The sequence below is a fragment of the Gopherus flavomarginatus genome, chromosome 6 (genome assembly GCF_025201925.1).
Source record: "Gopherus flavomarginatus isolate rGopFla2 chromosome 6, rGopFla2.mat.asm, whole genome shotgun sequence".
NCBI classification, from domain to species: Eukaryota; Metazoa; Chordata; order Testudines; family Testudinidae; genus Gopherus; species Gopherus flavomarginatus.
In genome coordinates this window covers 70,837,951-70,861,500 of record NC_066622.1, presented here as the reverse complement: position 1 = coordinate 70,861,500, position 23,550 = coordinate 70,837,951, and the positions used below count along the sequence as shown (strand labels likewise).

Below are 23,550 nucleotides of genomic sequence, written 5' to 3'. Positions count from 1 at the left end.
TGACAGTATTTCCATAGCAAAATATTTTGATGTTTGGCCAACATTTTTCAGTATTTGAATTTCCAGTGGGGAAAAAAAATCAATATTTTCCACACAGCACAATAATATTTTTCAACAAGCTCTAGTTGGTGATGACATGACGGTTGCAATCTGATGGCTATTTGTTGTCCTAAGTGAACTGAGTTTGCATTTCAGTCCAGCTCCCAGCAAAGAGTTGTCTAGATCAAATAACCACTACTACAGCTGGCAGTAATTGGGATCCCTGCTAGAGAGCATAGCTGAGAAGCAAGGGACTGAAGAGTAAATTCCACCAGAAGAAGATGGAGGCTTGTGAGTGGTGGCGGCATGAAGGAGTCATTGCCTGTGCTGTACCCATTTTGTGCATAAAGAGAGGACTACAGGGCAGACACACAGATCCAAGCCATCCACGTTTGAGGCACACCCTTTGGCCTTTCCTATGGGGAGAAGCAAACTCTGGCCCCACAGTGAGACAATGTGGAAAAGCTCTGCAATGAGATCTTGGTGGACATTTCCTTCAGAGGCTCCTTCCCTCCCCTCCCATGATCTGGGCCATACCCTTGACATTACACTGAGCTGATGGAGGCCATATTTGGAGCCCAGTCTTACAAGACACTGAGATGAATGGTGCCCTCCTCTCCATTGAAACTGATGGGAATTGAAGGTGCTCGGCACCTCAATCAGTCAGGTGCCTGATGAATGCTACAAGGGCCATTGATTCTCTCTAGCAGAGGGGGATCTGGTTATTATTTTAAGATGGCTGGTTTCCTGGGAATGCTCTAAGAGAGGACACACGCATTGATTGTTCTGAATGATTATGGACGTAAGGAATGGCCTTGGGTAATCCTGGCTAATCATGCAGCATTACACAGAGCAAGATATTTTTGCATGTGAGAAATGAATGACCTATGCTAGGTCATAACCAGAAATTTGGGCTAAAGCCCAAACTTGGTAATAATTCATGTTTTAACGGCTTCCCTGGAGTTTTAACCTTCATTATTCTGGCTACTGGCATTATTATAAAAAGAAAGAAAGAAAGAAAGAAAGAAAGAAAGAAAGAATTATTTCAAAAAGATTTTAAACTCTTAGAAACAAAAAGGACTTTAAAATGCTGCTTTATTTCAGAACCAAAAAAAGGAGATTCACCCTATATTTCCTGCATTTATTACTGTGACAATGCACATGTCCAGGTCAAAACAGTTCCTTTGTACAGGTGTCTCTAGTTCCATAAGAAACATTGTTTGCTGTTTCATATTTGAATGTTATTAAACGGTGTGCAACATTATTTACAGAATGTTGGTTGTGGAGGAAGCGATCTGCAATTTAAAATCTTGAATGTGTGTTCTAGCTATAGTGAGATTTCCCCCAAGTCCTTGCTCACAAAGCTGTGACTTGAGCTATTTTAAAAAAGGCTCTTTACTTGGCAAAGGCTTTAATTAGTAGAAATTTCCACGCTAGGAATATTATTCTGCATGAGCAGAAATTGCATAGCTCTTGTCTGTAGATGCCTTAGAGATGCCATTGATTGGCCATATTCAGAACAGGGGAATTATGTGACCCAGTGCTAATTTGAATTCCTTTACCAGACACATTTTTATTTCATCATCTCAGCTGCATAAAAGAGTCAAAGTACCAGAGCTGTAAAGACTTTGAATTCCTGCTGTTCTGCAATAAAATAAGGCAAGAAATATTAGCCACCCCTGGTTGATTCTTTAATTCTTTCCCAACAATGTCAAAGTATCAGTGTCCTACAGGTTTTAGTGCAGGTTAAAGACTGATACAAAGCGTAGGCTTGACGAGGAGTTTGGAGTGAGTTAAGGGGAGAGAGAAGATTTTAATAGGACATTGGTCCAAAATAGCCCAGCTTGTTACTACCTCCTGCTGCCTCATCCTCCTTTTCACAGGACCTTGATTGTATAGAAACACTACAGACAAAAACCACAAACAACAAAAGGTTTGCTCATGCCCCCAGTGGAGGTCATGAGCATGCTACCATGGAGAAGCAGAAAAAGCATCAAAGGATGGTCTGGATTATTTATAAGCAACGATTAATTAATGGGAGGTTTGATACTTTAGCAACTTACTTGGAGCAAATTTGTATTTGCAAATTGTTCATTTCGGACATGGAAGAGGACCAGAGCAACTGTAGCCTGGTGCTAATTCTAAAAATGAATCAAACCTTTCTTTGCGCCGGTCCAAAAACGACAGACTTGTGGTTCAGAGGCTTTCAATAGTATCTGCTCCAATCTGACACTCCAAGGTTAGAAAATCACAAAAAGGTTGTGTTATACACAGCAACAGGAGCTTTTTCCAACAATTTTTTCAATTATTGCATTGTGTACTCTCCAAGAAAAGTAACTTGTCTTGGCTTTGGGAGGAACAGCTCTAAAAAGAGAGGCAGAATGAACTAATTCAGTTCAAATACACCCCTCTTCCTCACAGATCAACTTGAAAACTGCAGTTCACGTAACTACATTTATATCCACTGGGCAGCTATGACCCGTAGTTCAGAAAAACCTGCATCACATGACGACTTGGCCATGATGCAACATACACCTAACTCAATTCCCAGCCCAAGTAAACCCTTCAGAAATCCCTCCTGCTCTTCCCGCTTCAGATCCCACTCAGAAATGCTCCCAGTGCTCAAAGTCCAAGCCTTTCCTCCCCCTTCAACCCTTGCAATTTAAATACCTGCTTCAGAATTAGCAATGAGCCTTGTTTCATGGCAGGACAGCTCAGGTTAGCTCTCCCAAGAATACATAACAATTGCTAGCTGATTGCTTCACGTCTTTTACATTCTTGCAGCAAAGAGAGAGGGATAATACCTTTTGAGATTGCACGGTAGGTTTTGCTTTAATCCAGCCAAACAATCCCTCTGTTTCTTTCGGCATCTATCAGTGTATCCCCCTTGCTTTGTGAGTAGTTCTGCTCCTATCTACCTATCCCACTCTACTTGCTTACCAGAGCGGCTTCCTCCTAGCTGTCCTCCTATGAGTATGTTCTAATCTCTCCTCCCTCCTTCCCCTGGCTTTACGGAACCCAAGGTGCTCCCCTGTTCAGGTTGGGGCCCCAGCCGCGGCTGTGACATGTGTCTCCCATCCGTGGCTGAGCTCGAATTAATGCAGACGCTGTATTGGAAACAGAGGGAACTAACTGTAGCGCTCCCTGCAAACTTTCCCAGCCCCCGGAAACCCTCGCCCCCCGGCGAGTCAATTTCAGAGCCGCGCATGGTCGGGTGTGTGTGTTCCTCCCCCCGTGCCCCCAGCCCAGCCCGACCTCCCCCAGCCCCGGTGCCAGCGCCGCTCACCTCCCGGGCTAGGGGATTGGCCGAGCGGGCTCGGCATCAGCAGCGCGGAGGGGTCGCTCCCACCTCCCCAGCCCAGCCCGCATCCCAGGGCACCAGGAGAGCGGCTGCAGCAGGGGGAACCTGGAGCCCCAACCAGCGGGCGCCGCTAGCCAGGCTGCAGCATCCCCGAGCCGGCCGGCGCGCGGCTCCGCAGCTCCCCGCGGGTCTCGGTGCAGCAGGATCCCCCCGATGGCCAGCCGCCTGGCGTGCTGGCTGCTGCTCTGGGCGCTGGGGCAGGGGGGCTGCCACACGCTCCCCGCGGAGGAGGAAGGTGCCAGCCGCAAGCCCAGGCCCCCCGCGGCTGCCCTGGCCATCGCCTCCCCCAGCAGGGACCCCCCGGGGGGCTCGTCGCCTTCCCCGGCGCTGGGCAGCCTAGCTCAGGACGCGGTAGCTGTCCACATGCTTAAACTCTACGAGAAGTACAGCCGGGAAGGCAGCCGGCCTGGGGACGGCAACACGGTGCGCAGCTTCAAAGCCAGGCTGGGTAAGCCCTTGCGGAGCTCCGCGCGCCCGGGGGTGGGGGGATCAGAGGCACTGCGGGGGTGGAGGGCCCCGGGGTCGGGGGCAGGGCTCCCGTCCTCTGGTGCAGGCTCGCTGCAGGCGGACTCCTGCGAACCTGTCCCTAGCTGTGCGGAGCGTCGGTGGCGGGGGGGGGAAGGCTCCCCTGCTTAGATGGGCAATGCTGGATGCTTCCCTGCTAACACCTACGCTGCCCGTCCCCTTTGCTCTGGGAGCCACGTCCAGTCTCCATGCGTGCCCAGAAGCCGACAGAGGACGCATTTGTTTACCAAAAAACTACTGTCCGCCTTTTTAATAGCAGCCCTTGGCGTGGCAGAAAGCTATCAGCCAGGAGAAGCCATTTCCCAAAGGGCCTCCCACTAGTTTAGACAGGTCTCCTCGCTCCTAAGATAATTAAATAGCCCCCAAGAAGTACGATGACAACTGTGCAAACTTCATCCCTTTTTTTTGTGCTTCCAAGCCTTTCGAAGAATCCCAGAAGCCTCTTAGAAACAGCGCCACCTATGGGACCTTCTAAAACGTCTCTCTCCATGGATTATGGTACCTAGTATTAGCTCTAAAAAGAATAGAGTGGATGGAGGAATCTGTCTTCCTTTGCTGCCTTACATTACTGGGAGACCTACTGCATCCCAAACACTTTATTCTAAAATGTGTTTGTTAAATCCACCTAGGAAACCGTCCCTCACTTAACTGAAGAAAAGCTATGTTCAATATCTAGACTGAGGCTTATTTGGCACTTTGTTAAAAAAAATTACAGCATTGGCATTAGTGCCTGGGCCAGTGGCATCTTTGGGAAACCCTTTTCAGCACAGGGTTAAGATATTGTTTAGGCTAATTAGGAAAGATTAGCAAAATAAAAAAAAATCCTCCCTTTTGGAATTCCAATACATGTATCATTTTTTCTCGCTTCAAGAGAGGCTTTTTATTTTAGTGCATTCAGGATGTTTTAGATAAAAACATTAAAAACTTGAATTGTTGTGAGGATTGCTTACATTTTTAAAAACATTTGCATTCTGTGAAGTGCAATGCAGTATGGAATATTTTATAGTAAGCCATTATTAGTAAGTCATTTCTATAACAATGCACGTTATACTTATGATGCTGAAAAGTAAGTTATATAAAATGTAGTTTAAAATGGACAACATTTTTTGCACAGAGTTGATGCTCAGCTGAATGCATGTAAGGTTAATGTGCACATCTAGAGTTTTATTAAAAATCCCAGACATTTGGAAGGGAGATAAACCCTCCTATATCAGAGCATTAGCCAACCACTTACTGATGGGGGTTAGGAAGAAACTTCCCCAATGGCAGATGATTCCCTATCGTCCTACTACAGCATTTCTTGCACTTTCTGGTGAAGCAGTTAATACTGGCTACTGCCTGAGACAGGGTCCTGGACCACTGGTCTGACCTGGTAAGCCAGTTCCTTCTTTCCTATGATGTAAGCTTACTCATACTCCGGTTTATCTGTTTTAAAAGTAACTTGAATACACTTGGGTGGCTGAGTTTATTTTAAAATGTACACTCATGCTACTTATTGAAATGTAATAGTACTTAGCATTTAAGTAGCAGCATTTCTTACCCACAGGCTCACAGATCAACATAACTTCACAAAGGCGAGTATTTTGATATCCATCTTATTGATAGTTCAACTGAGGCACAGAGCATTGGAAGTAACTTGCCCAAACTCACACAGTGAGTAAGCTGCAAAGTCAGGTCGCAAACCAGAGTTCTGACTCCCAACCTAGTCTATTCTCTTCTCTTTTCTTTCTTCAGCAGCCTGAAAGAGGAAAGCCCCTCCATCAGGCCCCTTGTGGCCAAATTATTAAGGAAATAACATTCTTTTCTCATTATTGGCCGTGGTAATTTACAAAATATGGATCACTATTTTCCGAGATTAACTATAAAGAGCGTCCAAAACCAGTATGGGAGAAATGATCTGATTTTTCCTTCCGTTCCTTCATGATATTCTAGAGTTCTTGGGCGAGGTGGAATTTGGGGGGCAGGGAAGCATCACTTTCTTTTAGCAACATACATGAAATTTCTGTACAGATAACACCTGTGGCAATCCTTTATTGTGATAGGCATAACAATGTGGCAGCTATAAAATCTGTAAATTTCCCTCTTCCAGTGATAACTCTAGATTTACAAAAAATAGTTGGGTACATTCTTCCTAAGATTCCAATGATCGTCTGTAACATAAGGCTGTTTGCATTAGGATTTATCATATTACTTATTTAAAAGACAGTTGGATCAAGCACTCTGAAGTTAAGAAATGCCAGAATTAAGGTTGCCCATGCAATCTTACTTTGTCCCCCAGTAAATACTGTGATGGGGCAAGGCCAGATGGCTACAGTAAAGTAGTGAGGAACAGGTATGTTAGCCCCAGGCTAAACAAATCCCTAGTACCATGGTAACCAAATGGCAGTTGCTCCAGGTTAATCAAGGCACCTGGGGCCAATTAAGATCTTTCTAGAAGGCAGTGGAGATAGCTACATTGATTAGAACACCTGCAGCCAATCAAGGCAGGCTAATCAGGGCACCTGGGTTTAAAAAGGAGCTCACTCCAGTCAGGCGGGGAGGAGCCAGAGGAGAGGAAGCGCGTGTGAGGAGCTGGGAGCAAGAGGCGCAAGGAGCTGAGACTGAGAGGGTATGCTGCTGGAGGATTGAGGAATTATCAGACAATCAAGCATTATCAGACACCAGGAGGAAGGTCCTGTGGTGAGGATAACGAAGGTGTTTGGAGGAGGCCACGGGGAAGTAGCCCAGGGAGTTGTAGCTGTCATGCAGCAGTTACAGGAGGCACTATAGACAGCTGCAATCCACAGGGCCCTGGGCTGGAACCCGGAGTATAGTGCCGGCAAATCTGGCCCCAGATGTTTCACACTGGGCATCCAGAAAGCCGGATGCACAATTTATGACCTCCTGTGACTCGCTGAGAATCACCTACACTTTTGCGGCGGACAGAATTCAGTTCTCCCGGGTGGTATTCAAGTGTGTCTAAACCACAAGACGATCCTTTCTGTTCATGTCGCATTACTACACGCTTCCCAACTTCGTGAACAAACAAAGCAGTGATCCAACAGACACCAGCCTCCTTTGCTACACAACCCTTACTTCCCTGAGTACCTCCATCTTATGCACTGGATGAGAGGGGGGTCATGCAGATGCGGGAAAAGCAATGCAATCATCTACTTAAAGACTGCATCATAATGCACAAGCCCAAGAGAGCCTAATAAAGGCTGCATAGGCAACTTGATCTCCTGCCACTTTGCCCACCTGGCTTTTCCAGGGTCCCATTCCATTTTGTGGAGAACATCAACATTTTTGATGTTTTGTTCTGAATTGGAACGAATCCAAATTTTGAAATGTTGAAATCCTCTGCAAAATGCAGCCTACCTCTAGTCTGAAGTCATGCAACTGCTTTGGAGCCCCCTAGTGGACTGTCTGCTGAACAGCCGGGCTCCTGCATCTGGATCATGGACCTCTATATTGCTAAAGCAATGGCTCAGAGTCATCACAGAGACACTTATTTTCCATGCTTTCCTGAGTGGAGCAGTGACCACGCCTGGTGTCCAGCAGGACATGGAAGTGCTAAGAGGCTGCTTCTGTTTCTGCTCACAGTTGGCGGTATGGGAAAGCTTGTTGAGATGTTCAGCCGCACTTTCCCAGTCTCCAGAGGCTTGGATACGCTACGGCTACCCAAATCAAACCTGAACACTGACCCTTGGGAGGGCTGCCCGTCACTAGACTCCCCCTTGTGATTGTGTGATTAAACTTAACCCTTGAGACTAGAGCTGGCTGAAAATTTTCCAGTGGGAAAACTGTTCAGTCAGAAAATGCTGATTCAACAGTGGGACACTTTCTCAGGGTGCCCAGGAGTATGAGTCACCTTGTAAACACCCCTGCCTCCCTTCCTTTAGGAGCGAGATTTGCTGATGCTTACCTGGGTGTCAGGTCCCTGACAGCATCAGTCTGTTAGCCACCTAAACAATCTTCCCAGGGCTCTGACAGCCCTTACTTTGCTTTGCAGGTTAAAGGTAGGTGCACCCCAACTGCTTAGTCCTCTTGGATCATTCCCCTGAAGTCTCCCACCCTTAACCATGGGACACTCTCAGAAATTATCAGCTAAGTTGTCCCCAGCTTGTCTGGTTCAACTGAGGATCAGCTCCAATATCAAATCACAGCACTGAGCTCTATTCACAGGTAATCACACGTTTATTATCAAAAGCTAAGGTTTAAGAGAAAGTGAATGAGCACAGTTGTCATAACATTTTTTCCCAGATCTGGACCTTAGCGTCCAAAATATGGGTGTTAGCATGAAAACCTCCAAGCTTAGTTACCAGCTTGGACCTGATAATTGCTGCCACCAGCTAGGAATTATACAGTGCCTAGCTCACTGTGGTCTCCCCAAAACCTTCCCTGGGGGACCCCCAGACTCAGATGCCTTGAGTCTTACAACAAAGGGAGATAACCCCCTCCCCTTGTTTCCTTGTTACTTCCTCCCAGGCTCCCCTCCCTGGACGACCCTAGGAGATTCCCTGCTTCCAGTCCTGGAAACACAAGTACCGAGAGATCTAATCTCTCTTCCCCCTCATCCAGAGGGTATGCAAAGTCAGGCTTAGTAAATCTAACACAAAGAGATTTTCCCCCTGACTTCTTCCTCCCACCAATTCCCTGGTGAGCTGCAGACTCAATTCCCTGGAGTCCCCACTAAAGAAAAACTTCAACAGGTCTTAAAAAGAAAGCTTTAAATAAAAAGAATGAAAAAGACATTAAAATAGTCTCTGTATAACGGTGACAATATACAGGGTCAATTGCTTAAGAAAAAAAGTGAATAAACAGCCTTATTCCAAAAGAATACAATTTAACACATTCCAGCAACTACACACATGTAAATACAAAAAAAACAATATAAACCTATTGTCTTACTATCCTTGTACTTACAACTTGGAATTAGAAGATTAGAAAGCCTGGAGATAGACAAATCACTCTCAGAGACGAGAGGCACAGACCCAAGACAAAGAACAAAGAACTCACACCCAAAACTTTCCTCCACCCAGATTTGAAAAAGTCTTGTTTCCTGATTGGTCCTCTGGTCAGGTGTTTGGTTCTCTATGTTAACCCTTTACAGGTAAAATAACATTAACCCTTAGCTATCTGTTTATGACAACAGTGATGGAAAGAGGAATGGTTACATATCAAACAAAGTATAATATGCTCCCTAGAATCTAAACTTAACTGGAATGGGCTAAACCTTTGTCTAAAGTAGTTTATCTCACGGAAAGCAATCTTCCAGTGTCTCCAACCAACAGGGCGGGGGTCCCCCTTTCACAAATGCAGAAAGCACTGACCTTGCTTCCTCAGCGAAGGATGAAAGGGTGTCTTTTTACCTTCCCTTCCCTTTACGTTCCCCAAAGTTTTGTCCCCAGAGTCAGGATGACCCCATGGTAATTCCCTGGTGAGCTGTTTCCATGTTGCCTTCACATCTTCATGTTGATATTGTATGCAAATGGATTTCCGTTGTGTTGACTTACAATGCTTATTTACTTTACATGTGAACCAAGGCAGGGGAGTGAATATATATCCTTTGTCTGGTCAAAACGTGCTCATCAACCCCGCTTTTGACTCAGACTTTAAAACCTACTTTCCAGACTATATACATGACTCCTTAAATAGCCTCAGTACATACAACTCTCAGCAATTATGAGGCTCAATAGGACACAAGCTTTTACTAGATACCTCACTTGAATTTCTTTGGATAAATACTATAAAAGCAATGTGTTGGGTGTAGTGAGTTCGTCAGGCCTGTCAGGAGCTACTGTTACAGACCGGTGAACCTTTTTGCCAAGTGGTCATTTTGACAGATTCTTAGAGGCACAGACTGAATTGAAATGTTCTATGGGAATGTGTCAATTCTGTCAACAGGTTCAAGAGAAAACAGCCAGCCTCATTTCCAGCCTGGCAGATGGATGGGGCAGGCAGGGTGGCTGGCTGAAGGTATGTCACCTGGTAAGCCAACACCAAAGTGAATTGTCCCATTCATTGGATCGTGCCATTTCAATGGAAATTCCACAATTTCAGTGTCTTGTTCTGCCTTGGAATGAAGTGTCACCATTGTGGAATTTCCAGCTAAATGGAAATTCCCTTTTCCGGCCATCTCTGCTTGAAGCACTGTAGCCTTTGGACTTCTTTAAGGCACTGGGCTGAAACTTGGGAGTCCAGGTTCAGTTCCTGGCTCTGCCACAGATTTTCTGTGTAACCTTAAGCAAGTCATTTAGCTTCTCCATGTCTCCACCCCTCTTCTATACAATAGGGCTAATAATTCTTCCCTGGTCTCTTTCAGCTGTAAGTTCTTTGGGGCAGAGACTGTTTCTTACTCTGTGTGCACTACACCCAGCACAATGGGGCTCTGAGGTTGGTTTGGGCATCCAGATGCTACTGCTGATTAGATGCCTATACTGAAGTGTAAGAACAAAGGAGATGCTTTGGCTAGCTAACATCAACAATATCAACAATTAAAGGCCTGTTTTTCAGCCAGACCAACTGATGTCAAGGCAGATGTCAATATGATAAGGGTGCCAATGAACCACCACTTCACAGACTATTGTAAGGCTAATGGCATTTTAGGGGACGCCATGTGTTCTAGGAGCAAGTAAAAAGTTGGTTTTAGCAGGTAAAAGTATTCATTTTGCTCTACATAGTGCCAGAGACATCAGATGGAAATAAACTGATTAGGGAGTTTAGTCCATCAGCCCTACCCCAAGACATGGCATTATACTCTACAAGACATTCCAGTGTAATGCCCAGTCTTAGGCCATGTCTACATCTAAAGTTTTGCAGCGCTGGTTGTTACAGCTGTATTAGTACAGCTGTATAGGGCCAGCGCTGCAGAGTGGCCACACTTACAGCAACCAGCGCTGCAAGTGGTGTTAGATGTGGCCACACTGCAGCGCTGTTGGGCGGCTTCAAGGGGGGTTCCGGGAACGCTAGAGCAAACCGGGAAAGGAGACCCGCTTCGCCGCGGTTTGCTCTCGCGTTCCCGGAGCCACCCAGCAAACCGCAGGGAAGGAGACCTGCTTGCTCTGGGCTCCGGGAACGAGAGAGCAAACCGGGAAAGGAGACCCGCTTCGCCGCGGTTTGCTCTCGCGTTCCCGGAGCCACCCAGCAAACCGCAGGGAAGGAGACCTGCTTGCTCTGGGCTCCGGGAACGAGAGAGCAAACCGGGAAAGGAGACCCGCTTCGCCGCGGTTTGCTCTCTCGTTCCCGGAGCCACCCAGCAAACCGCAGGGAAGGAGACCTGCTTGCTCTGGGCTCCGGGAACGAGAGAGCAAACCGGGAAAGGAGACCCGCTTCGCCGCGGTTTGCTCTCTCGTTCCCGGAGCCACCCAGCAAACCGCAGGGAAGGAGACCTGCTTGCTCTGGGCTCCGGGAACGAGAGAGCAAACCGGGAAAGGAGACCAGCTTGATTACCAGAGGCTTCCTCCTTCCACGGAGGTCAAGAAAAGCGCTGGTAAGTGTCTACATTGGATCACCAGCGCTGGATCACCAGCGCTGGATCCTCTACACCCGAGACAAAACGGGAGTACGGCCAGCGCTGCAAACAGGGAGTTGCAGCGCTGGTGGTGCCCTGCAGATGTGTACACCTTCAAAGTTGCAGCGCTGTAACTCCCTCACCAGCGCTGCAACTTTCTGATGTAGACAAGCCCCATAATGTCTCCCAGGAGGACAGAGTGGAACCTGGACTGCTTGAGGCTATTGCACAGCCTAACAGATCTAATGATTAACAACCAGCCAAAGCTTTCCTGTGCTTGCTTTCATCCTGCTCCTTTTATTTATACTGCCTAGATCGTCCTAATTCCTGCTCTCCTTGGCGCGTTACATTCTGTTGTCAGCTGTGTCCTTGGTTTCCATTGTCTTCAGTGGGAACCCTATGGGGGATCCAAGGACAGACTTTCCCTGCAGTGTTTACATCTTTCAGATCTGTGCAGCTCTTGACAATGTAAATGCTTTACACCTAGGGCTATGGATAAATTAGATGGGAAGCTACCACTCTTCTGAGCCTGGAATGCCATTGCGACTGTGTCACAAAAGTAAAAACACCAAGGTTTCGTTTTGATATATAACAGATCGAGGGCACCGTCTGCTGAGTCTGGTGCCATTTCTAAACGGCCCTCTAAAACTTGAATAATCTGTACCTTATGGGACAATTCAGGGGATGGTATGAATAGCTACTTGCTCCATGATTACACGGGTATTTTGCATGCAGAATGAAATGCTTCAAGCTTAAGAGTCAGGTTTGAATTCTAAGGATCAAATCCTGGGCAATAGGAGACTTACAACTGACTACGGTAGGACCAGAATTTGGACCTATACACAAAAGCAAAGTAGATAACCCCCCCTTGCATTAAACTAGGCCCCCAAATGCTGCATACAAGGGAGGAAGCATGGTCTACTGGTTAAAGTATAGGATTAGAAGTCCCACTGTGCCATAGGTTTGCTGGGTGACCTCAGACAAGCTTTATAGGTGAAAATCTTCAAAGGTTAGGGATTTACATCTATTTTAGTTCCTAAATGTAGAAGTAAACTCATTTACAGACATGATGAGTTCCCACTGCCACAGGTCAAGACAACAGGAGCTGTGGGTACTCAGCATCTCTGAAAATCAAACAGCCAAGTTTGAAAACATTGGTCTTAAACAGAGAAACAGAAATGAGAGAATGTATTTGTAAAATAGGGAAACATACTAACCTGACTTATAGGAATATTAGTCTTAGTTCCTATCTAAAGTACTCTGGGAACCTCAGATGTGTTTTCTGTTGTCAATTGCCTTCCCAAAACAGAGAGCAATATTCCACACCCTCCCATATTCTGCATTGCATCTTCTTTAATCTCCGGTCTGATTATTTCCTGGAAATAGTCATATTAATTACCAGTTAATTTACATACTTACAAGTAGGCCTAGATGAAGGTGTCTCTTCCATTCTGTATTGCAACTGGTGGCTCTTTGGATCAACTGGTCCTACTGGGACTCAAATCCAGAACCTTGCGCATGTAAAGCAGACATCAGCACTATGCTGTGTGCTTGCAGCTGATGGCACCTTACCCCCAGATAGTGAGTTCCCCTGGGAATCAGCAGCTGATGTTCCCCACTGATCACAACTGCTGGGGTGGGGCAGAAGGGGAAAGGTAGCCTCAGAAAATAACTGGGTCCCAGGTAGCTTGCATAGGAAATGAACTGGCAACCAGCCCTGTGATCAGCCTGGCCTGGTTAAAAGTCTAGGAGCTTCATTTCACATTAGCTAAAGCTGTTGAGGGGCCTTTACCTCTCAAATCCATTTCACCTGGCTCTCTTGCTACGGCTTGGCCACTGCAGAAGGACATCCAGCATCTCTTCAGCATCAGTTGTGTGCTTGATTGGTGCGATTATGAATTAGTTTCTGGTGGGGAAGAATTAGCAGAGCTCTGATTTCATGTCCCTATCCCTAGTAGTTGGGGGGTGGAGAAAGGGGGTGATGGGGAGAAGGGATATGAGACTGTATTGCACTGAAGTTCTGTGTGTACCTGCACCAACGGCTAGCAAAGCATTTTGTAAACATTTGCAGCAGAGTCTAGCAGATACGGAACTGGACTGTGAATACAACCTGGCTACTAGTCTCAGCTCTTGAGCTACTGTGTGACTGTGACCAACTCACTTCTCTTCTCTCTGCCTCTCTTCTCCCCTCTGTCAAACAGGAGTAGTTTTACCAATCACTTGTGTAAAGCGCCTTCTGATCAGTGAACGAGAAGAGCTATATAAGAGCATATAAGGGCTGAGTATTAAGTCCTGGGAAGCAGGTAAGCCCTTCTCTCTATTATAGAGATAGGGAAGCTGAGGCAAGGAATATAAGTGACTACGTCTACAATACATTTTAGGAGTGCGATTCCCCAGCCCACATACACATACTTGCGGTAGCCCAATGAGAGCTAGCAGCTGTATGAATAGTGTAGCTGGGGAAGCACGGCTTAGCCACATCGAGTACAAACCCTCCTGAACCCTGTGTCAGAGTAGAACCCATATCTCCTGATTCCCAGTCTTATGCTCTGGATCTGTGGATTACTTTCTTTGCAGAAGTGGGAGCATGGGAAGAGGGGGAGGTTAGAACCTCCACATCCTTATACCCCTACGACTGAGTGTTCTAGGGTTACACACCTCTGATCTGTTGTCATTGGCCTCTTTCCCCTGTGCATCTCTCACCTCTGACTCCCTCTCGCTGCCTTGGCCCTCCTCTGCAAAGAAGCTGGAGTACAGGCAGGCCTCTCCTGCAATGAAACTGGTAGCCTTGTGCTGCTGCCTCACCTGTTGTGGCCGCCACAGCCCTGCCCCCACTGAGCTCTACACGCATTCCTCCTCAGGTGGGTTCTGCTTGTTTCCTGTTGGGAACTGGCATTGGGGTGAGGGGGAAGCAGACAGGCAGACACGTTGCCTGGAAAGGGGAGGCAGAGCTGCTAGAACTCACAAAGGGCAAAAATCCCTGCTAGCCCCACTTCCCAGCAGCCACAAACACTTCCTCCTTTTTGGCTTGACTCTGGTGGCTTCTCCTTAATGCCACATAACTGATGATCCTCTAAGGTACACATGGCCTACGAACTACCCAGCGAGTTGCCATGGGCAAGCCCCAAAGCTTGGAACTGGCTCCCAATCTAAATATCCTCAAATCTCACAGGGGCTGATTATGGCCCATCTCCAGTTAGAAGCTTCTCTATTGCCTCAGTCTCAGAGCTCTGTGGGACTTTCCTTGCTCGAGACAAATAGTCCCTTCTTCCCTGCTCAGGGTGCCCAGAGCAGGGGGAAGGGCATCCGAGGAGACTGGAGCATCTCACCTAGCAGAAGCAGTGGGGACAAAGCCAGGGGTGTCTGAGGGGAGTCAATGGGAATGAGAGGTCCTCAAGACCAGACTGGGGGAGGGAGCAGGAGAGCATGAAGAAGGTCAAAAGGAGGGATGGGAAAGCCTGAAGCAGCCACCCCATCCTGTCTCTGCTTTGCACTCCCCCTCCCTTGTGCCCCATCCTGTTAGTCTGTCCTGTCCCCACTACATTAATACTGAGCTCTACCTAGTACTCTCACCCATAGGTCTCAGAGCAGTTTGCAAAGCAGAGCAGTATCCTTATACTCATTTTACTGGTTAAACTGAGGCACAGAGAAATAAAGTGACTTGTGCATAGTCACCCAGCAGGGTAGTGGCACAGCTAGGAGTAGAACCCAGGTCACCGGTCACTGCTCCGTTCGCTATGCCAGTGGTTCTCAAATTTATTTGATCATGCCCCTCTTCTTTGTGTCTGTAGTAGCTTGTGCCCCCGTTGGCTGGCCAGCCAGCAGCCACTGCTCTCTGCTCAGCTTTTAAGGCAGAGTGGAGAGTGTCAGCTGCTAGCTGGGCACTCAGCTCTGGTATGGCATTGGAACCATGACTTCTCTGCTGCTGCTGCTGGTAGCATTGCCTTCAGACCTGAGTGCCCAGACAGCAGCCGCTGCTCTTCAGCTGCCCAGCTCTAAATGTGCGCAGTAAATTTTTTTCATAATGCTTTTTGCATCCCCCCCAGAATACATTCTATACCCACTGGGGGCGCATGCCCCCCCAGTTTGAGAACCTCAGCACTATGCCACACTGCAACCATCATTCAGGTTGGGTCCTCCTCCGTGCTAGCTGGGCACTCATAGAGGGTGCATCATGAGCACAGGAGACACTGTCTCCCTGCTCTCAGCGCTAGCATCAGAGTCCCTGGTGACTGGGAGGAACCTGCTTGGCTCCAGCACAATGCACAAGGGGAGGGGTAACTGTTATGGGGGACATAGCTGCTTTGTCACAGCCCGTGGGTAGATGGTGACTCAGCAGCAGAACAACCCCTGCATCTGTGTGTGTTCGCTGAAAGCAAATCCTGGGTGCTGGCTTCCTGAGCTCTAGGCTTGTTGAATGTCGAGGCTGTTCCTTCTACCAGGATGGGGGAGAGGACCTGTGGGAGGGACATAGGAAAGAGAGCGAGGGAGGGAATGAATGGGAATGAGCAGGGCTGCCCAGAGGATTCAGGGGGCCTGGGGTCTTCGGCAGTGGGTCCCAGAGCGGAAGGACCCCCTGCCGCCCAATTGCCGCCGAAGACCTGGAGCGGAAGAAGCTCTGGGGGCCCAGGCTCCGCGAGTGTTTTCCAGGGCCCCTGGAGTGAGTGAAGGACCTTGATCCAGGGCCCCCTAAAAACTCTCGTGGGGGCCCCTGTGGGGCCTGGGGCAAATTACCACCCCCCCCGGGCGGCCCTGGGAATGAGGAGGAGCAGAAGGAACTGGGAGGAAGGCTGGTCTTTTGGTTAAGGCAGTGGGCCAGAATACAAAAGGTCTGGATTCAGTCCTGTGGGAGTCTTTGCCACACACTCTCTGTGACCTTGGGCAAGTCACTTAATTGCCCTATGCCTCTGTTCCCCATCTATATAGCAGGGATGATCATCTTCCTTTTGGTTGCCTAGACTATCAACTCTTTGGGAGCAGGGAGTCCTGGGTGTTTACACAGAGCCTAGCACACTGGGGCACTGACCTTGTTGGGGTCTCTAGGTGCTTTGAGTCTCCTCTCACTGAGCCTGGTTTTAAGCTGGTGTAACGCCATTGAGCCCAGTCACTCTTGGCCTGCAGTGAGGTACATAAGAAGAGCATTGGGTCTGTAAGCCCAACTATTTAGCCACTCTTGGCATTCATGGTTAATTATATATTGTCCCCTGAGTGTTGATCTGTTGGTCTCTCTTCACTCTCTTGCAGAGCTATTGGACCAGAAGCCCCAGTACTGCTTCAATCTGACATCCATGCAGGACTCAGAGTTGATCCTTACTGCCACATTCCACTTTTACTCGGACAAGCGCCCCCGGCACCGGGAAGTGTTCTGCAAACGCTCCAAGAACTCATCCTGCCGCCTCCTCCATTTGCCCCAGATCCCACGGCTCAGCCTCTTTTTCCGAAGCATTCTCCAGAACTCCGCCTATGGGCTGGTGAAAGGCAATGTCACGGTGTTCCTCCACAGGCGGGGGGCTTGGCAGATGAAGGACATCTCACACATCATAAAGGAATCTAAACGGGATGGTGAGCTCATCCTCTGTGTGGAGCTTGACTCTGGAAAGAAATACCAGGGCTTCACCGAACAGCAAACCAGTCACTTACCGTACATACTGGTTTATGCTAATGACCTGGCCATATCGGAACCCAACAGTGTGGCCATGACTCTACAGCGATATGACCCATTCCCTTCCAGTGATGGGGATCCCAGCCTATCCCCCAATGCTTCCACAGACACCCGGGTCAGGAGGGACATATTTCTTTCCAGCTCTATCCAGAACAACGAGCTGCCGGAGGTGGAATATAACAACAACAAATACAACAAACATGACATATGGGAAAGTGCCTACAAGTCCCTAAAACCCAAAACCTCACGCAAGGACCGGAGGAGGAAAGGGCAGGAAAACACAGAGGTGCTCTCAAAATCTCAGATGCTAAATTTTGATGAGAAAACCATGAAGAAAGCCAGACGAAAACAATGGAACGAGCCCAGGATTTGCTCTAGAAGATATATGAAAGTGGACTTTGCCGACATTGGCTGGAATGAATGGATCATATCTCCCAAGTCATTCGAAGCATATTACTGTGCTGGGGCTTGCGAGTTTCCAATGCCCAAGGTAGTATGAGTCTCTACTGCTGATGCACTTGTCTTTATTTGCAATATGTTGATTTAAGATTACTTACTCTATCCAACTGCTCCTGCTATTGTGGGATTTTTCCCTTCTTCATAATGCTCAAGGGCTCTACTCAATCTAGTTTAATGCAAATAACTAGCTCTTAAATGGTGCTTTTCATCCACAGATCTCAAAGCCCTTTTTAAAAAGAGGTCAGTATCACTATACCCATTTTACAGTTGGGGAAACTAAGGCACAGAGAGGTGATATGACTTGCCCAAGGTCATCCAGCTGGCTAGTGGTGAAGCCAGGAAACAAACACAGGTCTTCTGAGTTCCAGTCCTATGCTCTGTCCTCTATGGGGTTTCCACCAAATTATTTCAGAGTCTATTCTGAAGCCTAACAGATATTGCCATTAAGAAATTTTTCTTAATATGGATCTTCAACTTACATTTCAGCCCAATATTTCTAGTTTTAGGACCTCAAACCACAGCACACAGGCATACACAATGGATTAAACTATTATCACACGCACTAAATCTTCAGCTTGCATTTGGATGGGAGGGAAGATTCTACATTAATGGGGCCCAACAATACAATACAATAGTATTACTGCTGTGTTTTGAATCCCTTCTATAGAAGTAGATGAAACATATTAATAAAGTTCCAAGATGAAGTCCTGTGGGAGCTTTGCCTTCTAGATTTACCCCAGATGTACATTATGGTTATTATGATTTCCTGCTTTTCTTTGCTGCTAAAACCTGTGTATGTCAAAGCAATCTTATATCTAACTCCTCATTCAGCACTACCAGACAAATGAGTTTTCTACACTCACTGGAGATGTCCTTCTACATTCAAATGTGTAGATATCATCAGTGCTCTCAACAGAGCACGATAAGAAATAGCAGAAAATACTAGAAAGGATAATCTATGGAGTTTTTGTAAGATGTGGAGATAATTTTGTAGAGACTTGGATTTTTAAACCACATACTTTCAAAGCAGGGCACAACTTATACAGCTTCAGAAATCTGACAAATGTGCATTTGTTGGGGAAGAGTCCACATGTTTTTTGTAAAGGGAAATCATGCCTCCCCAATCCAATAGAAGTCTTTGAGGGGGTCAACAAGCATGCGGACAAGGGTGATCCAGTGGATATAGTATACTTAGATTTTCAGAATGCCTTTTACAAGGTCCTTCACCAAAGGCTCTTAAGCAAAGTAAGCTTTCGTGTGATAAGAGTGAAGGTCTTCTCCTGGATCAGTAATTGGTTTAAAGATAGGAAACAAAGGATAAGAATAAATGGCTAGTTTTCAGAATGGAGAGAGGTAAATAGTGGTGTCCCCCAGGGTTCTGTACTGGATCCAGTCCTATTCAATATATTCATAAGTGATCTGGAAAAAGGGGTAAACAGCGAAGTGGCAAAATTTGAAGATGATACAAAATTACTCAAGATAGTTAAGTCCAAAACACACTGCAAAGAGTTACAAAGGGATCTCACAAAACTGGGTGTCTGGGCAGCAAAATGCCAGATGAAATTCAATGTGAATAAGTGCAAAGTAATGCACATTGGAAAACATAATCCCAACTATACTTATAAAATGTTGGGGTCTAAATTAACTGTTACCACTCGAGAAAGAGATCTTGGAGTCATTGTGGATAGTTCTTTGAAAACATCCATTCTGTGACAGTCAAAAAAGTGAACAGAATGTTGAGAATCATTAGGAAAGGGATGGATAATAAGACAGGAAATATCATATTGCCTCTATATAAATCTATGGTATGCCAACATATTGAATTTTGCATGCAGATCTGGTCACCCCATCTCAAAAAAGATATATTAGAATTGGAAAAGGTACAGAAAAGGGAAATGAACATGATTAAGGATATGGAACAGCTTCCAAATGAGGAGAGATTAAAAAAACTGGGACTTTTTAGCTTGGAAAAGAGATGACTAAGGGGGATATGATAGAGGTCTATAAAATCATGACTGGTGTGGAGAAAGTAAATAAGGAAGTGTTATTTACTCCTTCTCATAACATAAGAACTAGGGGTCACCAAATGAAATTAATAGGCAGAAGGTTTAAAACAAACAAAAGGAAGTATTTCTCCACACAACACACAGTCAACCTGTGGAACTCCTTGCTAGAGGATGTTGTGAAGGCCAAGAGATCAAAAAGGAACTAGATAAGTTTGTGGAGAATAGGTCCATCAGTGGCTATTAGCCAAGATGAACAAGGATGGTGTCCTTAGCTTGTGTTTGCCAGAAGCTGGGAATGGTCAACATGGGTTAGATCACTTTATTATTATCTTTTCTGTTCATTCCTCTTGAAGCACCTGGCATTGGCCGCTCTTGGGAAGACAGGATACTGCGTTAAATGGACCATTGGTCTGACTCTGAATGACCATTCTTATGTTCTTACATAGAAAATGCAGGTGTACATGCAAACTGCTCAGATAAGCAGTTGAGCATAATGCATATACTGAGGATTTTTGAGTAGCAAGGTTGTATTACCTCTGTATTTGGCGACCACTATTGCAATACTGTGTCCGGTTCAGGTGTCAACAGTTCAACAAGGATGTTGACAGACTGGAGAGGATTCAGAGAAGAACCAAGGGAATAATTAAAGGATTGGAAAACCTGCCTGACAGTGAGAGACTGAGGGTATGTCTACACTACGGGATTATTCCGATTTTACATAAACCGGTTTTGTAAAACAGATTGTATAAAGTAGAGTGCACGCAGCCACACTAAGCACATTAATTTGGTGGTGTGCGTCCATGGTCTGAGGCTAGAGTTGATTTCTGGAGAGTTGCACTGTGGGTAGCTATCCCATAGCTATCCCATAGTTCCCGCAGTCTCCGCCCATTGGAATTCTGGGTTGAGACCCCAATGCATGATGGTACAAAAACAGTGTCGCGGGTGATTCTGGGTAAATGTCGTCAGTCATTCCTTCCTCTGTGAAAGCAACGGCAGACAATCATTTCACGCCCTTTTTCCCTGGATTGCCCTGGGAGACACCATAGCACGGCCATCATGGAGCCAGTTTAGCTTTTTTTTACTGTCACCGTATGTCTACTGGATGTTGCTAACAGACGTGGTACTGCAGTGCTACACAGCAGCATTCATTTGCCTTTGCAAGACAGCAGAGACGGTTATCAGTTGTTCTGTACCGTCTGCCATGCCATTGTAAATTGGCGATGAGATGACGGTTATGTCATTCTGTACCGTCTGCTGCTGTCATGGGTGCCCCTGGCTGAGGTCAGCCGGGGGCGCAAAGACAAAAATGAGAATGACTCCCCGAGTCAATCCCTTCTTTATGGTATCTAAAAATAGAGTCAATCCTGCCTAGAATGTGGTGCAAGTGTGCTACAGAACCAGTGTACCAGAGGACCAGAGAGCACAGCCACTCCGTGTCAGATCCTGCAGAAATGATGAGCTACATGCCATTCTAGGGGGTGCCCCTGTGTGATAACCTTAGTCCCAGATTTGGACCTTAGCGTCCAAAATATGGGGGTTAGTATGAAAACCTCCAAGCTTAGTTACCAGCTTGGACCTGGTACCTGCTGCCACCACCCAAAAAATTAGAGTGTTTTGGGGCACTCTGGTCCCCCTGAAAAACTTTCCTGGGGACCCCAAGACCCAAATCCCTTGAGTCTCACAACAAAGGGAAATAATCCTTTTTCCCTTCCCCCCTCCAGGTGCTCCTGGAGAGATACACAGACACAAGCTCTGTGAAACTACACAGAGAGACTCCCCCCTCTCTGTTCCCAATCCTGGAAACAAAAAGTACTTTCCTATTCCCCCAGAGGGAATGCAAAATCAGGCTAGCAATCCAACACACAGATCTCCCCGATTTCTTCCTCCCACCAATTCCCTGGTGAGTACAGACTCAATTTCCCTGAAGTAAAGAAAACTTCAACAGGTCTTAAAAGAAAGCTTTATATAAAAAGAAAGAAAAATACATACAAATGTGCTCTCTGTATTAAGATGATACAACACAGGGTCAATTGCTTAAAAGAATATTAAATAAACAGCCTTATTCAAAAAGAATACAAATCAAAGCACTCCAGCACTTATATTCATGCAAATACCAAAAAAAAGAAACCATAGAACTTACTATCTGATCTCTTTGTCCTTACACTTAGAAACAGAAGACTAGAAGTAGAAAGTACTTCTCCAAAGCTCAGAGAAAACAGGCAGACGAAAAACAAAGACAAAGACCTCAGTCACAAAATTCCCTCCACCCAAAGTTGAAAAAATCCGGTTTCCTGATTGGTCCTCTGGTCAGGTGCTTCAGGTGAAAGAGACATTAACCCTTAGCTATCTGTTTATGACACCCTGCAACAACCCCACCCGTTGCTTCCCTGCTCCCCCAACCCTCCTGGGCTACCGATGCAGTGTCCCCCCCATTTGTGTGATGAAGTAATAAAGAATGCAGGAATAAGAAACACTGACTTGTTAGTGAGATAAAATGACGGGGAGGCAGCCTCCAGCTGCTATAATAGTCCAGGCAGGACAATAAATGGTGCGAGGGAGAAGAGTCCAGCATCCCGCTGGTATGATAGTCCAGGCAGTACAGAATCTTTTCTTTACACATGAAAGGGAGGGGGCTGATGGAGCTCAGTCCCCAGTTGTTATGATGAAGACGGTTACCAGCCATTCTGTACCATCTACTGAGAATGACTGGGAGTCACCTGAGGCCAGCTAGGAGCACTCATGGGATGATGACGAGGATGGCTACTAGTCCTACTGCACTGTACCATCTGCCACCAGGAAGGGGAGGGGAGAGGATACTGCTGTTCACTGCTGCAGCATCGAGTCTACCAGCAGCATGCAGTAGACATACGGTGACATTGAAAAAAGTCAAGAAACGATTTTTTTCCCTATTCTTTGATGTGGGGTGAGGGGGGTAAATTAACGAGCTATACCCTGAACCACCCCAGACAATGTGTTTGACCCTACAGGCACTGGGAGCTCAGCCAAGAATGCAAATACTTTTCGGAGACTGCTGGGGACTGTGGGATAGCTGGAGTCCTCAGTACCCCCTCCCTCCCACCATGAGCGTCCATTTGATTCTTTGGCTTTCCGTTATGCTTGTCAAGCAGCATGGTGCTGTGGACTCTGTATCATAGCCTGGAGATTTTTTTCAAATGCTTTGGCATTTCGTCTTCTGTATCGGAGCTCTGATAGAACAGATTTGTCTCCCCATACAGTGGTCAGATCCAGTATCTCCCGCATGGTCCGTGCTGAAACTCTTTTTGGATTTGGGACTGCATCGCCACCCATGCTGATCAGAGCTCCACGCTGGGCAAACAGGAAATGAAATTCAAAAGTTCGCGGGGCTTTTCCTGTCTACCTGGCCACTGCATCCGAGTTCAGATTGCTGTCCAGAGCGGTCACAATAGTGCACTGTGGGATACCGCCCAGAGGCCAATACCGTCGATTTGCGGGCACACTAATCCTAATCCAATATGGTAATACCGATTTCAGCGCTACTCCTCTCGTCGGGGAGGAGTACAGAAACCGGTTTAAAGAGCCCTTTATATCGATATAAAGGGCCTCGTTGTGTGGATGGGTGCAGAGTTAAATTGGTTTAACGCTGCTAAAATCGGTTTAAATGCGTAGTGTAGACCAGGCCTGAAGGAGCTCCATCTACTTAGTTTACAAAGAGACGGTTAAGGGGTGACTTAGTTACAGACTATAAGTACCTTTATGAGGAATAAAAATTTGATGATAAGGGGCTCTTCAATCCAGCAAACAAACAAGATCCAAAGGCTAGACAAATTCATACTAGAACTAAGGCACAATATTTTAACCATGAGGGTAATTAATCATTGGGGAAAAAATTACCAAGAGTTGTGGTGAATTCTCTATCACTGGCAATTTTAAAATCAAGATTAGATATTTTTCTAAAAAGATCTGCTCTAGTTCGAATAGGAATTAATTGAGGGAAATCCTATGGCCGGCGTTATACAGTGCGTCA

At 46.5% G+C, this 23,550-nt stretch overlaps 1 protein-coding gene across 1 annotated transcript in view; it reads left to right on the top strand.

Annotated features, from left to right (window-relative positions):
- The first annotated feature begins 3,516 nt into the window (after window positions 1–3,516).
- The window catches only part of GDF10 (growth differentiation factor 10), a 32,627-nt gene continuing 12,593 nt past the window's right edge, over window positions 3,517–23,550 (top strand). The window contains exons 1-2 of the mRNA XM_050960214.1: window positions 3,517–3,848; window positions 16,662–17,569. Coding sequence (XP_050816171.1) covers window positions 3,554–3,848; window positions 16,662–17,569 — 1,203 coding nt within the window. The 5' untranslated portion in view covers window positions 3,517–3,553. The remainder of the gene's footprint in view (window positions 3,849–16,661; window positions 17,570–23,550) is intronic.